Source organism: Labeo rohita, unplaced genomic scaffold, assembly GCF_022985175.1.
Source record: "Labeo rohita strain BAU-BD-2019 unplaced genomic scaffold, IGBB_LRoh.1.0 scaffold_929, whole genome shotgun sequence".
In the NCBI taxonomy this organism is placed as follows: domain Eukaryota; kingdom Metazoa; phylum Chordata; class Actinopteri; order Cypriniformes; family Cyprinidae; genus Labeo; species Labeo rohita.
Genome location: NW_026129886.1, coordinates 1 through 15,747, shown reverse-complemented (window position 1 = coordinate 15,747; position 15,747 = coordinate 1). Strand labels below are relative to the sequence as shown.

Below are 15,747 nucleotides of genomic sequence, written 5' to 3'. Positions count from 1 at the left end.
GTTCCCAAAAAAATAACCAAACGGGAACCATAGGGGAATGTTAGGGGAACGTTCTGTGTTTGCTGGGTCTCTCTTCCTCAAAGTCAGTCAACAAAGCATTATTGGTTTAGACAACAACGGAAATACAGAAATACAGAAATTGCTGAAATCGGGAAAGGTCCGCGAGCCAGTACTCAAACTTGGGATCAGGGGCAGACTGGGACAAAATTTCAGGCTGGGAAATCTCACACTCATCCAGGCCATCCCATACCCCCACAACCAATTCTAAAACACAGACAGCCCTATTTTTTGTATGGTCATCACATAAAAAAAAAGTTTAAATCCTTAGGCTGGTGACATGCAAAATAATTAAAAGTTCTTTCCTGAACTGCACCTTCACTTTCATTTTCCTTTTCAGTCTCAATTCTCCTTGTTTCCCCAATGGCCAGTCTGCGCCTGCTCAGGATGCCTGAAGCACAACGGCATTAAATGTTGGCGCGCTGCCCACAAGGCCATTAGCGCCGACCTTAAATTTTTTTCTAAAAATTAGGTTAACAGCTCAACAGCACATGGGTTTATTTCTTTCTTTTCATAAATGCAGAAATATGTTATTGATCTAAACTGTTGATGATGTCCCAGTGATTGACAGTGGTGGGCTTGTCTTATTAAACTGAACTCCCTGCTGCTCGTCCTCTTCATCCACACCATCCTAACTCATCAGTGTGTCCTTTTCAGTCAGTTCATTCACTGTGGAATATAAAAGAAAACAGATGTCACAGAAATTAAGAAGAAAGAAAGAAAAAAACACTGTTATTTATACATCTACATATGGATAATGTTACAGATCCACTCAAGAGCCCTTATACATGCTGAAAACAACAGAACATTAAACAAATATAATGAGAAAATGAAACTATAACATTTTTACAATATAAATCTACAGAAGTCTTTTCCTGAAAATAAATGATTCAATTTATTGTCATTTTTGAGGGGCTGTTTACATGTCGCATCTAAAAATATGTGGAAAGAGCCTGTTTGTTAAAAATAAATATTTAGTTGTTATAATAAATGTTGTTCTACTCACCAGAAGCAGTCACATTGAACCTCCTGTATCTGGTCCGTTCCTTGTTGATGATCTGTAGTTGAAAAAGTCCAAAGTCTGTATCTGTGGTGTTTGTGATGGTCAGAGATCCAGTATGATGATCCAGCTCCAATCTGTCTCCGAACCTCTCATTAATAGTAGTCATTCCTGATTCGGCTTTAACAACGAGACAGTTTTTAGCTCCAAACGTCCACAGAATCAGATCACCTCTCTGTATTGTTTCAACACCAGGGTTTAAAGTAACAGTTTCTCCAACCTTCGCTGACACTTTCTTCACTTCATTTCAAAGCAGCACACAGAAACAGAAATACAGCAAAAAAAAAAAAAGTGTGAATTAATTTCATTTGCATTTTCAACTCTTTTAGATGGCATTTTTTAAAAACCTGTTTATGTTCATAGATTCAGCTCATCCTATAGGAAGATGTTACCTATATTCACAAATCATAGAATATGCTGTAGTATTTCACATTTTGATTTTTTAGCCAAAAGAAATCTGAATTCCTATTGCTTATGAATTACCTATGACAACCTATGATTCATCATGACATTTCTTTTCGATTTTTTTCTGATTTTTTTCGCCACACAAAACATTTCTTAATTTCTGCAATATTACTCCTTTAATGCCTATTCACACCAAGAGCAATAACTATAAAGATAACTATAACTAACTATATTAGCATTCAGACCAATATTGTCCTGTTTATTATAAGCTCATACTGCAGTTTTGACATTTCAAGCTTTAAATGCTCAAGCTGGAATAAAGCAAAATGGATTCTGATTGGCTGTCAATATGTGTATCACTCAGCTGAACAAATAATTTAGAAAGTTATTTAAATTATATTGTGTTGTTATTATTATAGTTGTGGTATAGACTCTATTCTTTTGAATTTAGAGAGATTTTTAAAAATACGTCTTTACCGTTATCATCCATGGTGTCAGTGGAATTTATTCGGCAATGGCTGTTTGCACTAGGTGTAAATAGCGATAGAGGCTATTTACACTAAGTGAAAATAGCATATTTTCTTAACGATAGATGCTATTTACACTAAGGGTTTTCTGCATCTCATTATTGTAGTACATTAAAACAGTATGCAGTAACTGAGTGTAAATTATAGTGTTAATTCAGTTTATTAACCCTTTCACACGTACGATCACACCAGTGTGATCAGTCTTGGCTGGTCCCTGGAGCGTACGATCACACCGGTGTGATTCGAACGTTCAGCACATCACGTGATCAACTGCTGAATTCAAATCTGCTTTGGCGGTTTGGCTGGCGCTAAACCAGATCGGACGCGCTGAGCGCTTGTCATATTATCGCAACTATTCAGTGTTTTCAACAATAAAATGCTTCTTTTAGGTTCCAGACATTTAAATACACATAAGTCCTAGTAAAAAGATGCATTTATAGTTAGCAAAATACAAGCCAATGTCTATTGAACCGGCAATAATGATCCTTACAAATGTTATCTGACGACATGTTTTATTGATATCATATACACATTGTGTAGGTAACTATAAAGTTTACTCTGCTCTTCTCCCAGCTAACCAGAGACTTACTTTAATGTTTTTCGGGAGGAGAGGATGAATTTGCGTTTTGTAAATCCCACAGCTTGGATTCAGCGCGAACTAACATGGCGGCGCCCATCACCCGGCATGGATCAACTGACACGCTCATTATAAAAGTGTTTAAACCTCCAATTACACTTACTTGCACATATTTCAGAATCGGAATATCAGATATTTCATAATACATTGAGCACGTTTGTGAATATTAATAATAAAAAGGGAAAAACTATATAAAAGTGATGCATGTGTGCTATTGTGGCTGCGTTATATCACGTGACAAACACGACGCGTCGCCATGGAAACAGTAAGGCTATACATTCTAAATAACGGTCGCCTAAAAAAAACTCACTCTGGGGGCTCAGCTAGAATATTTTAAACTCACGTGTGAAAGGGTTAAATGAATGTTGCCTTATTGAGACAATAAGCCCTCCATACACCTACCCTAACCCTAACCAATTATTCTTTTCAACTTTTCAATTATTTCCTTCATTTTTATTAGAAAACAAGTACATTTCCAATACAATATGAGATTTGAAAAGGGAGAAAAAAAGTGCGCCCTAAGGCGGATTCGAACCCGGGTCAGTCGCATTCGAAATAGTAAAACACACACTTAATCCTCCATGCCACTGGAACTGACTAGCAGCACTTGTTATTTGTAGTGTTGACTAGTCCAGTCACACAGTGCTGGGTGTGTAAATAGCCTCTGCCAACAAGGTGGGCTATCTGCACTTAGTGTAAATAGACACTCCAAATTCATTCCAGTAATTTTAACATGGCACTAACTGAAATGAAAACATTAAAATCTAAAAGTAGATTATCGTTGCACTTAGGGAATTTGGGCTAAGTTCATCTAAACTGTTCACACAGTACATAGATTATTGATCTACTCACCAGTGACAGTAACAATGAATCTCATGTATTTGGTTCTTCCGTTTTTGCGTCTGATCTCTAGTTTGTAGAGTCCAGAGTGAATGGTCCTGATGTTATTGATGATAAGATCCCCATTATTCTCATTCAGCACCAGTTTGCTTCTAAATCTCCCATCAGCAACATCACATTCTTTATCTTTTTTTCTACTGGTCTCTTTTCTGAATTCAATGAGGTTGAGATCCTCAAACCACCACTTTATCTCATCACCTTTCCGTAGTTCAGTATCAGTCTCTAGAAGGACAGATCTCCCTTCTGTCCCTGGCACCACCTTTTCTTCAGCTGTCATGTAGAAGCAGAAACAGAAATGTGTTCATATGATCAAGCATGTGTTAGCATGTAAATAGCATATTGGTAACATGTTTTAAAGCATTGCTAGCATGTTTTAGGAAACAGGTATGTTTTAGAGATTTGCTGTAATGCTTTACCTCATATGTTTTAGCAGTATTGCTGGTATGACTTAACATGGCAGAAACTTTAGTCTCAGAAGACGTTTACTGGCATAACACTAACAGTTTGCTGGCTTTCTCAAGCCAACATAATCAACAGGCAGGCAAAGAATTACACAATCATGTCAGAATTCTTTAGGGCAATTAACTACACAGTCTGCTAAAATGTTTCATTTCTCATCTAATTTCCCATTTACCATAGAAAATGTAAAATGGACTGCACTGATCTGAATCATTAGTGTGATCAAACCCAGATCTTAATGTGTTGCAAAACTGATAGTATATTTGGTTAATTATATTATTGATTATGACACATTATTATGCATTAAACTCTACTGCAGCACAAAAAAAACTAAATGTTTTTGTATTGCTTGTATCAGCTGTAATACTTACCCACTTGTTTTTTTAGTTTAGAGATCCTGCATCTAAAGTAAGTCACAACTGCAGCTAAAATTGCAACCACCAGCAGAACAGCTAAAGGTATTCCAACTGTGACAGCTTTAGATGGACCCGGATCAGGAACAGGCCTAGCTAAAAGGAGTGAATGATTACAGGACAAAGTATGTATCATGATTCAGAACTTTTTGTCATGTATAGATAAGATTTAGTGTATTATGACAGGCCAAAACATGATTTTACACTGTCGTTGGGCTTGTCGTTGCAGCCGATGTTACCAGTTTGGGGAAGTTCTACTTTCCGATTTCTACCAAGAAGTTAACCCTAACCCATCTGTGATTGTGCCCTCGTACTGCTATTCCTCCCATGCCCCTCTGGTAGTCTGTGCATGTTTTTTACTAAAGACCTTTCATTTGGAAACTCACCAATGACAGAAACAAGAAATTGCTGTGAGCTCTCACGGCCTCTGATCTGTACTTCATAAAGTCCCGCGTGTTCGGTTCTGGTTTTGTTGATGGTCAAAGATCCAGTCTTATCTAGCTGTAGTCTGTTCATGAATCGCTCATCATCAGCGTTTATTGAGGCTTGGTTCGTTTCTACATCAATATTAGCCAGGAGGATGCCTTTATCTCCAAACCTCCATACTATCAGATCATCCTCCTGTAATTCAGTAACATCATTTTGTAGAGTGACAGAATCTCCCTCCATCACTGATACTGACTTCACTCCACCCGTCTCACCAACCACACCTGGAAAACAAATCAATTTTATTGTTTTACTGTCCTCCAGAAATCCATGCGTGAACCAACAAGAACATTCAAGTAAGATCCTTACAGCATCATGAAACCTGAAACAAAATCATTATTACATTAAATGAAAGAGATTCTCTTGAGATACTTACCAAAGACATCCACACTAAATATCCTGGATGTGATCTTTTCACTAGAGAGTGTAAGTTTATATTGTCCCGAGTGTCTCTTTCTAGTGTTTCTGATGGTGAGAGAGCCAGTGTTTTGATCCACCTGCAATCTACCTTTGAAACTCTCATCATCAGTGACAAAAAATGAGGTAAAGTCACTCTTTCTCGTTATTTGAGAAATGACAACGCCTTTAGGCCCAAATAACCATAGTATTGTATCATCGTTCTGTATTTGACTAAGATTAGTGTGTAGAGTGACAGAATCTCCTTCCATCACTGACATTGTCTCATCGGTTTCTGCACTAAACACACCTGCAAAACATAATTGAACCATTATACATATAGAGACTGCTTAATCCGACACCACAGTAGGAACCACAGTAAACAGATTAAACTGGAAATATTTGAGCAAATAAATCAGTTTATTAAAATGACCAGTTTTACCGGTTTACATGCAAAACAATAACCTGCAAGTAGACCGTGTTTGCACAATGTTCTATTACAAAGAAAAGAAGAAGAAAATGAAAAACACACACATACATTAGTTATTTCCTCATTCTCCTCGTATTTGAAAATTCTACTACTTGTCAAATGGCTGAGATAAAAACACTGGAGAATCTCAACTGGGGGACTGTTTAACGCAAAACCATCCGCACCGCGTTCAGATCATGCCCAGATGTCAATACTCAGCAGGGCAGACCCGCTCCGGAGTCATTTACCTATCTGGGTTGGGCATGCATTTGTGCATCAGTGAAGTCTAAACTGAATTTGGTCATCCAATGTGACTGTGTAAACCACATTACATGTTTTTTTTGTTGTTAGTGGACCCACGATGGGTATATTTTCAGTATCGACGGCTGACTGAAATGCGATTTCTTTTTGTTAATTACATGTTGGTTTCGCTATTAAACGAGTTGTTCTTTCCGTATCAGTTTATGCATTTGTTGTGGGCATATAACTGATGTGAATGTCTCATGAATGAAACTAAAAGAATACCATCCCTTACCGTCCAGAAGTAACAGAGCCAACAACAATATCCTCGACATGTTTGTGTAGAGCTGTTAATGTAATACAGATGGTCGATGGAGATTGTTTAAAAGTGTCCTGCTTTCCGAGCGAGGTAAAGTTAGTTTCACTTTGGATGTTATTTGCATATTTGCATTGGCTGTTTTAGGGACCGTCTACAAATTTACCTCATAGTGCAAAACGAAGTCCAATAATTCATTCAAGTTAATTTTTCCAGAGCTATAGTAAATGCCTAATGGGCACACTGAGTTATTTAAGTGAAGTCCATTCTTTCTGCTTGTTTTCTTTTCTATTTTTGAAAACAATAAGTATGAATATATTTAGACATATAGATAGATTATGGCAAAGATAACCTTTCAAAAATATTTTATTTTCCTTTTGCAGATCTCAAAATGCATTATATATTTTATTTGACATTGACAAAAAAATGAAGTTTTTAGTGTTTATTTTAAAATAGTGTATCAGACATAGATGGTCATGCACTATGTTTTTAGTGTTGCCTTACCATTTTCCTGGGAGGCCCCCAACACTGCATTCAGGTCTTAGCAAATTACTAGTCATCTGATGAGTTCAATCAGGTCTGTTACCACTTTTATTTTCAAACAGCATTTACAAGCACATCATATATTATAAACACCTCAGAAAGGTTTGTTATACCACATGTGCAGAATCATGATGTGCTTAATCAGTATTTATTTGCAGATACTTCTTGACAATTTTACAGTGCTGAATCATTAATTTTGTTGTCTGACAACTGTAACATAAGCAGAATCAATTATATTAGTATATGTGATAACTGTATAAAATTAGACGGGAGACCAGATGTTTTTTAAAAAAAAAAAAAAAAAACTTTACTGTTAGACAGACAGGCAATACACAAAACAATTATTCAAAAATTACTGCAGGTAATAAAAGTTAAGTAATACAAAGTAAATAGTAAAAGTACACTTTAAAAGGCAAGTAAATATAATTAGAATTAGTCTTATTTAGTAGATGCACTTGAGTTAAATAATCTGTTTAGGTAAATTTGTTAGTTGGTAAAAGCTAATTGGTAATACCTATTTAGGTTTTTTTTTTTTCCTTTTATAGGTAAGTTAACCATTTCAAACTCAAAACAAAGTGAAACACAATCATTCCTTATATCACGACACTATACATGAAAAGAAAACAAAATAATAATAGGAGATTAAATTAATAATAATAATATACAGGTAAACAAAATGGCTTCAAAAATGTTCATATCTAAACATAACAAGGGCATAAAAGAAACAAAAATTATTTTAAAAAATAATACTTTTTTTGCATGACTACATGCATGAGACCAGCCTAAGAGTTTAAAAAGAAAACACCATGGAGTACCAGCAACTATCCAGTACTAGAATGGTACATGCTCCAGCAATGAATTTTGTCAGTCTTGATGGAGATTAAGATTTTAAATTCTCCACAGACTCAATCTGTGTTGGCCACAAAGTTCAAACCACAATACATAACAATGCCTTCATTTTGGAGGGAGAAAATTTTGTGAGGCCATTGAAGAGAACGATGACTTGGAGGAGTCTGGTTTCACAATGCACATCTCACTAGAAATGAAGATGAGAAAGCAGGTATGATGTTTACAGACTTATACATTAAAATAATGAACCATTTTTTCATGAGCAATGCTAACCTTCAGGTAAAATGAAGACAGACTACTTTAATTACACAACAGGGCAAACATGAATCTGGATATATGTATATATACTGTATATTGTGCACAGTTTAGCCATCACCTCATGAAATTTGACAAACTCAGTGTTGATTCATTGTCAGCTCATTATTTTTGATGGAGCCTAATGATTTGGCAAACAAAACATACACCCTTACTAGGACACAGTCTCATCAGCTCATTAGCAAATTCATACAAAATATGCAGGACAGGTCGGAAAACCCATGGTCTACTAACACAGTAAAATTAGTTTATTAGTTTAATCCCTATAAATCAAAGCAATGTAATAACTACATGACGTTATCACACACTAATAATGAAATATTCAACTAAATATCCCTTTATAGCAAAAGGCAATAAATACCATTATTCAAAATAATATTACCTATACACCGTAAAAAATAAAAAACACAATTTGTTGAGTCAGCTTAAAATAATGTGTTACCCTGCTGCCTTAAAATTTTAAGATCAATCAACTAAAATTTAAGTTTAAAGTTTAGTCAACTTGAAATGTTAAGTTGTACTAAGTAACAACTTAAATATTTGTGTTTGCTAAACTTAACAGATGGGTAAGTAACCCAGCTGCCTTAAAATTTTAAGTTGATTCAACTCAAATATCTAAGTTGTCACTTAGTATAATTTAACATTTCAAGTTGAATAAACTTTTTTTTTTTAGTTGACTGAACTTAAAATTTTTAGGTAGCCAGGTTACAAATTATTTTAAGTTGACTCAACAAATTGTTTTTTTTACAGTGTAGACCAGTTATCGTTCTAACCTTTATGGTTAGAGAATTACATGGATATGGTACAAAATAGTTAGATTTAAAGAGATTATAGATAATATTGATTAGATGTCATGGTAACACTTTACAATACGTGTGCACAAATATGCATTAATTCATGCTTAATTAATGCACAGATAATCACGAGTTAATGTATAATTCATGAAGAACTAAACCATGAACATTCTATATGATTCATAGATTAAGTAATCAATAAATTGTTATTAGTTAAAAGTGTCATAATGTATTAATTCCCTAATAACTTATTTTATGAACTAATGATGTCAATTCATATGATAATTACCACAGTGGTCAAAGCTATGTACTTCAACTTCCAGTTGTCTGCTTTAAATACTCATTAGCCTATGTTTGCAAATGTATCATAATGTTGTGACTTTACTTACTGAGGCACAGAACTATTAACAAATTGTTAAGTAATGTCACCGTGGTTGTGGATCCCTTTAAGTAAACATAAACAACTAAAACTAATGAACAGATAAGTGGTGATAGATTCTTTGACACATAACATATAGTTTTCTTGTTTTTCAAATGCATCTGCGGGGTGATATGAAGAGCTCAGGCAGTCCAGATAAAATTCTAAATGGCCAAAAGACAGCAGGATTGTGATTTTAAGTTTTGTGCAACCTGTGCAATCACAGATGCCATTAAATATTGCAGTAAAACAATCAGAACCAGAACTTGCTATAAATAAAACTAGTAACAAAAACTAAACAACAAAATAAATCTCATTTGTATCTTGCTGTATGAGTTGTAATACTTACCCTTCAAACATTTTAGATGACAAATTATTTGGCGATTCTTTGACAACAACACATTTCTGCTTTAGCACCTGGAGACAGAGCTGATAATGATTAATCAGTAACAAACACTATAAACATCAGCAGCACTTTATGACCTCTGTGAAGATCTAAAAAGTTGGTCTTAATGTTATTTCATTACATTTAAACATTAAAATCAGTGATTAAACAGTTGCAAATATTTTTACATTATTATTAGAAGCTTGACAACAGTATTTATCACAGATCTATTTACAGGCATTAGTAATGTATGACAATTCACATCTGTTTCAGCTAATAAAAGGTCTGATTAAGAAGTCTTGCTCTATGACGTTAGCACTATAAGGTCAATGTGCAGTGAATTAGTTATTTTAGAAGGAAAGTTTGACTCCTCAACATCTCAGCCCTTTAATGTCACGTTGGCTGAATTATTTACAGCTGATAAACAATCATAACTTTAAAACACCTACTTACCAGTGACAGTAACAATGAATCTCTTCTATAAATTCTGTCTATTGCTGCTGATCTTCAGTGTATAAAGTCCAGAGTCTGTGTGTTTCTGATGTTTGTGATGGTCATAGACCCAGTCTGACCCAGCTCACTTCCGTAACATCAATCTGAAGAGTGACAGAATCTCCCCTCATCACAGACACGCTCTTCATTTCAGCATCAATAACAGCATCTTCAAATGGAGGAGACTCTACAAGAAACAGACAGAGATCAAACTTTTTGAACACCATTAATAACATAAACACAAGCTTTCATTCTGCAGTATAAAATCAACATCACACTCGCCATCATGCGGTTGTTCTGAATATCAGTCATGTGATCACTTGCAGCTACAGTGATATTTGGAACAACAGCACGGCTGTGATATTGGCTGCGTCCGAAAGCCTAGTCAGCTGACTTGCTGCCTTATCAGGCAGTGACTTCGAAGGCTGCGATGGCAACTCTAGAAACAGTTTCGGACAGACTTCAGAGGCAGCAGAACGTGACACCGTTGATAGGTTACCTAACGGTTAATTTGCAGATTTTGTAGAAAAACGATCTAATACAGTTATATATAAATGCTTTAATAATAAAGACGTCAATGTCATTACCCAGTGAAAGGCTGTGCATCGGAGAAGACGACTGGCAGTTACTTTTTGCTTAAAAAAATAAAAGCACTGATGCAAGTAATATTGCAGAACAGGTCATTGTTATTAGTGGCTGTTTCGTTATTATTGGTAGTATAATGTAAATATTATTCTTATTCACTACTCATTTGAACACTTTTAACATTTTATTAAATACTATTATTACAAACACTATTATTTATTATGCTTTTTACACTATTACAACTCATAAAGTATATCATGGTCAAGATCTCATCTGTTATATAAAGTAACAAATCTAATTTCACCAGAATATCTTTATTTATATAGCCTATATGCACTTTGGATTGTCAGTTAAGGCATTACATCTATGCTGCCTTCAAAATACCATCAAAAGAAGGTTCAAAAAGTGAAGCAGAATTAGAATTCAGACGTGCCTTGATGCCTTCCTGCCTTGGAATGCTGCCTCTAAAGGCAGCATTTTAGAGCTTTCGGACACAGCCATTGTAAAACAAGAATGCTGTTTGCGTCATACAGGCTGTATGAATAAAGATATTCTGGTGAAATTACACTTGTTACTTTATTATACACTTGTAAGCCTTTATTTGCTGGCTGCACTTTGAATGTCAGTTAAATTCTGTTTAAAAAATAATATCCTCACTGTAGTAACACTGTATTGCATATGTGAGGTCCCAGTCCTGATGTCAATGTGTAGTTTATTTATTTATTTTTTCTCATGCTCTTGATGGTCCGAGATCCAGTCTGATTATTCAGCTGTAGCCTGTCTATAAATATCTGAGTGTCACTGGGATATAAGATCTCCACTGTATCAGATAAATTCCCTGTATTTGAGTAGGATCAGGAACTAGAGTGGCAGAATCTCCCTCCATCACTGACACTGACTTTACTTCATCTGCATCAACACCAAACACACCTGCAGAATAAACTGAAACAATTTCCTACAAATTACACTCGTAAAACACTGCTGGTAATGTTAGTGAACAGATCTAAGATCATTTAGTCTTCTTGTTTTATAAACAATTTGAATTATTCAGCTTTTAAAAAATAAAGAACAGACAGTCTTCCTGACAAAGCAATTACAGAAAATCTCCTGTCAGTTAATCTACAATCTACATATGCGGTACATTTAAAAATTCAGCGGATGCTTTTATACAAAGTTACTCGAAATGACATGCGTTATGCTGAGCAAATATATGCGACTCTTTACTTCTCCAGTACAACAGCAATCTCTTTAAAAGTACACATGTAAATTTATCAACTATGCATTTGCTTCATAGGACTCAAGTGCTTCTCACCACACAGGAGAGAAATAGGCACAACTTAATGCAGGGCTAGTTGTAGTTCATTAAATTATTATATTTAAATTAATATTAAATCAAATTAAGCAAGTAACTTACAAACAATTGTAACATCTTTACATGATAAAACACTAGGAATAAAATCAAGAAAAGACCTTCTGGGGTCAAAGTGAAACTAAAAGTTAATGAAAAAACTGAAATCACTTACCGCACATTAGTAATAAAAACAAAATGGGCTTTAAAGGGCTCTTCATACTGTTTTAGATTTTGGCAAAATCTGATTTCCATGGATATCAATACTCATTATGATTGTTTATGAATCACACCCACCCGACAGCGACAACTGAGGGTTAACAAAACCCACTAAACCGACAGATTATCATACCGACTGTGAATTAATCGATGCAACGAAAGAAAAATCAGTTAATTCCCATAACTGACAAGTTGTAATAAAGTGCAGGAGACACACTAATATCTTCTGTCCAGCTGTCATACTCTTCTTCTTCTTCTTCTTCTTCTTCTTCTTCTGTTTAATTGGCGGTTGGCAAGCAACATATGGTGTGCATTACCTCCACCTTCTGAAAAGGAGTGTGGATCTGGATTACTTACTCTCTCAAAAAAAAAATAAAAATAAAAATAAATAAATAAATAAATAAATACATATATATATATATAATAATGCAGTTATATTCTCCTTAGTAGACCCGTTTCTATTAGGAAAGAGAACAGATGACTATAACATGCTTCTTCAGACTGTCTCTGTAATAACACTCTAAGCCTTAAGGGTACTTGCTCAGCTTCAAGGCACCTAAGTAACTCCTGCCTCTCATACTGGTACTTATTACAGGATTCTATCACATGCTCTATTGTTTCTTGAGTATTGCAATCACTACACGTGCCATCACCATGTTTTTTCATTAAAAACAAAGTGCTGTTCAAACCTGTATGGCCTAGCCTCATTCTAGAGATCACATCTTCTTCCTGTGTGTTCCTATGTAAGTTTCTGCACCCTCCCACATTCTTTTGAATGTTGTAAAAGTGTCTACCAGTTGGTTCACTGTCCCACAACTTCTGCCACTTTCCTCTTAGTTTATCCTTAACAATACTCTTAATTTCAGCCTTACTGTATTTAATTTCCATATCAATACTAGATCGCTCTGTAGCTTTTTTAGCATACTGATCTGCCAACTCATTCCCTGTAACTCCAATGTGAGCTGGAACCCACAAAAGTGTGACACTGATTCCTGACTTCTGCAGATTACTTATTAATTGAGCTATGTCTAGTACAATATCCTGCCTTGACTGAGACTGTAGGTTCTTAATGCTACACAATGCTGAAGTTGAATCTGAGACTATAACTATATTACTTGGCCTAAGCCTATTACTCTCGCTCCATGAGAGAGCCAAAAAAATAGCAATCAGCTCTGCTGTATAAACAGCTAAGTTGTTATTTAGCCTTCTCATTACAGCTATTTTTAGTTTTGGGATGGCAAATGCTGCCCCCATTTGCTTGTCTTCTCTTTTTGATGAATCTGTAAATATAATAGATCTATCCCCATATGCCTCCTGTATATACCATTCAACATAAGATTTACTAAATTCTTCAACTTCCTCCTTTGCCTCCAGGAGGCCAAAATCAACTGAAGGCACCTCAAGGATCCACAAAGGAACTGCAGGGTAGGATACTGTGGGACACACAGCTAGTTGGTCTACTTCAACTTCACTCGCCTTTTCTTTAATGATCCATCCAAAACTTTTAATTTTTGTGTTTCCTCTCTCTTGACAGTTTGTCAATGAATTCAGTCCTATGTGACCCTCCTGATGCCCTTTAAGATTAGCCCAGTAGACCAGAGATATCTGATCTCGTCTGAGATGCAAAGGCATCTCTCCCAGTTCCACCTGTAAGGCTGCCACAGGAGTGGATTTCATGGCTCCACTACATAACCTCAATGCTTGATTCTGAATAATGTCTAGTTTCTTCAGTACTGTTTTAGTAGCAGATCTATACACAATACACCCATAATCAAATATTGATCGTATTAAACCTATATAAATGGATTTCAAAGCAGGCCTATTTGCACCCCACTCTACACCTCGCAGACATCGCATTACATTCAACACTTTTTTACATTTCTCTATCATTTTTTGGATATGCATTACCCACGTTAATCGCTTGTCAAACCAAATACCAAGATACTTAAAATGGTCTGTCCTTTCCAACTCTTTGCAACAAATTGTGATCTTTAAGTCCTGACTTATAGTTTTTCTTGTGAAGAACATAACTTTAGTCTTCTCCACAGATATCCTAAAACCCCACTCTAGAGCCCATTTTTGTACCATGTCTACTGCTTGCTGCATCTTATTTACAATATGGTTTATATTTCTTCCTTTTTTCCACATAGCTCCATCATCAGCAAATAATGCAACACCTATAGAGTTATCTATGTTCTTAAAAATGTCATTTATCATAACAATAAATAGTAATGGGCTTATTATGCTTCCTTGAGGGGTACCATTGTCAACCTCATACTCATTGCTAAAAACAGCTGTCATACTCATCTTAGTCGTCTAAAGCATTACTGCCATCTACTGTTTGCATAGACGAAAGACCGTATTTTCTCTATTTAAATACTGAAAGTAAAGTAAAAAAAAAAAATAAATAAATAAATAAAAAAAAAAAAATAAATCAAATCAACATTTTTTTTTAAAAAAAAGAAATAAATAATAAAAAGAAAAAAATTAACAGCACAGAGCTTGTATTTGTATTCCCTCCAATGTACTGTTTATTGCTATATATATGTATATATATGACAATGTTTGCTGAAATTAAACCTATTGGCATAAACTGGAACCCATACCAATCTTAAATTATCAAACTGGAGTAACAATAGTCTTCAGTATTCAGTATCTTAGCCTCCAATTCTAAATAATTCTTTGTGCGAAGGTCATACCGACCCTAAAAGGAGGTGCTAACAGTTACTTATTCTCACACTGAGCACTTTATAGGCTGGCATCATTCTCATCTTCAGCTCATCTGACATTATATTACAAGGCTTCAGTCGTGTCAGGACCCATTTGTGTTTGTTTTAAAAGTCTTTTGTTATTTGAAATATTCTGATATTCAAACCGCTAAAGATGATGATGATTTATTTTTTTTATTTTTTCCATTTGTGCTTTTGGAGTCTAGTTGGTAAGTTATAAATGTTTTATTGTTGCACATAGTACTTTCCAAATCAGTGAGAAGATTTTGCATGTGCTATTAATGTCAAAACATGATTGCAAGTCAATCAAACTGTAATTCACAGCTCAAAAATTTGTTATAATATAAATTTAGTATGAAGCAATTAAAGAGTTCAGATGCAAAACCAGCTAAAAGCCATCTTGGTCAAAAATGAGATAATGATGCTGAGTGAATGCTTCTGACACATATTATACATCCATCAAATACTTTTACTTCAAACTTACTAAATTCCAGCCTCAGCCCAATCAGAAGTACCAGTACTTACATGAAAACCAGAAAGAAATGCTAATTTTAAAGAAAAACGTCAGATTTTCTGAACTCTTTAATTATTTATGTTTGTTATACAGGTGTGTTTGGTTCAGATGATGTAAAATTGGTGTCAGTGATGGAGGGAGATTCTGTCACTCTGCAAACCAATGTTACTGAAATACAGAATCAGATAATG

General features: G+C 35.0%; 1 protein-coding gene and 1 long non-coding RNA gene across 4 annotated transcripts; both read right to left on the bottom strand.

Annotated features, from left to right (window-relative positions):
- LOC127162402 (uncharacterized) lies at nucleotides 1–6,471 on the bottom strand. 2 transcript variants are annotated; one of them, XM_051105190.1, is made up of 7 exons: nucleotides 6,345–6,471; nucleotides 5,321–5,650; nucleotides 4,845–5,168; nucleotides 4,417–4,554; nucleotides 3,539–3,856; nucleotides 1,064–1,357; nucleotides 4–726 (listed from the first exon to the last, which is right to left on the bottom strand). In XM_051105190.1, the coding sequence occupies exons 1-7, from the start codon at nucleotides 6,382–6,384 to the stop codon at nucleotides 689–691; spliced, it is 1,482 nt and encodes a 493-aa protein (XP_050961147.1). In that variant the 5' UTR covers nucleotides 6,385–6,471; the 3' UTR covers nucleotides 4–688. The 2 variants fall into 2 exon arrangements, with proteins under 2 accessions (XP_050961148.1, XP_050961147.1); XM_051105191.1 differs by lacking the exon at nucleotides 5,321–5,650 and having other exon boundaries at nucleotides 1–726; nucleotides 6,345–6,452.
- A 760-nt stretch (nucleotides 6,472–7,231) lies between these two features.
- Nucleotides 7,232–10,348, bottom strand: LOC127162404 (uncharacterized). Of its 2 annotated transcripts, none has more exons than XR_007827335.1 (3): nucleotides 10,123–10,348; nucleotides 9,634–9,713; nucleotides 7,232–7,944 (listed from the first exon to the last, which is right to left on the bottom strand). It is a non-coding gene; the product is annotated as an uncharacterized LOC127162404 (long non-coding RNA). The 2 variants fall into 2 exon arrangements; XR_007827336.1 differs by having other exon boundaries at nucleotides 9,634–9,701.
- Nucleotides 10,349–15,747: the final 5,399 nt, after the last annotated feature.

Excerpts from the sequence above, each read along its gene's own strand:
- LOC127162402 (XM_051105190.1), bottom strand. The coding sequence starts at position 6,384 with ATGTCGAGGATATTGTTGTTGGCTCTGTTACTTCTGGACG. Across the intron at positions 4,555-4,844 it reads ATTTCTTGTTTCTGTCATTG|CTAGGCCTGTTCCTGATCCG; the intron begins GTGAGTTTCCAA and ends CACTCCTTTTAG. Across the intron at positions 3,857-4,416 it reads TAAACTAAAAAAACAAGTGG|CTGAAGAAAAGGTGGTGCCA; the intron begins GTAAGTATTACA and ends TCTACATGACAG.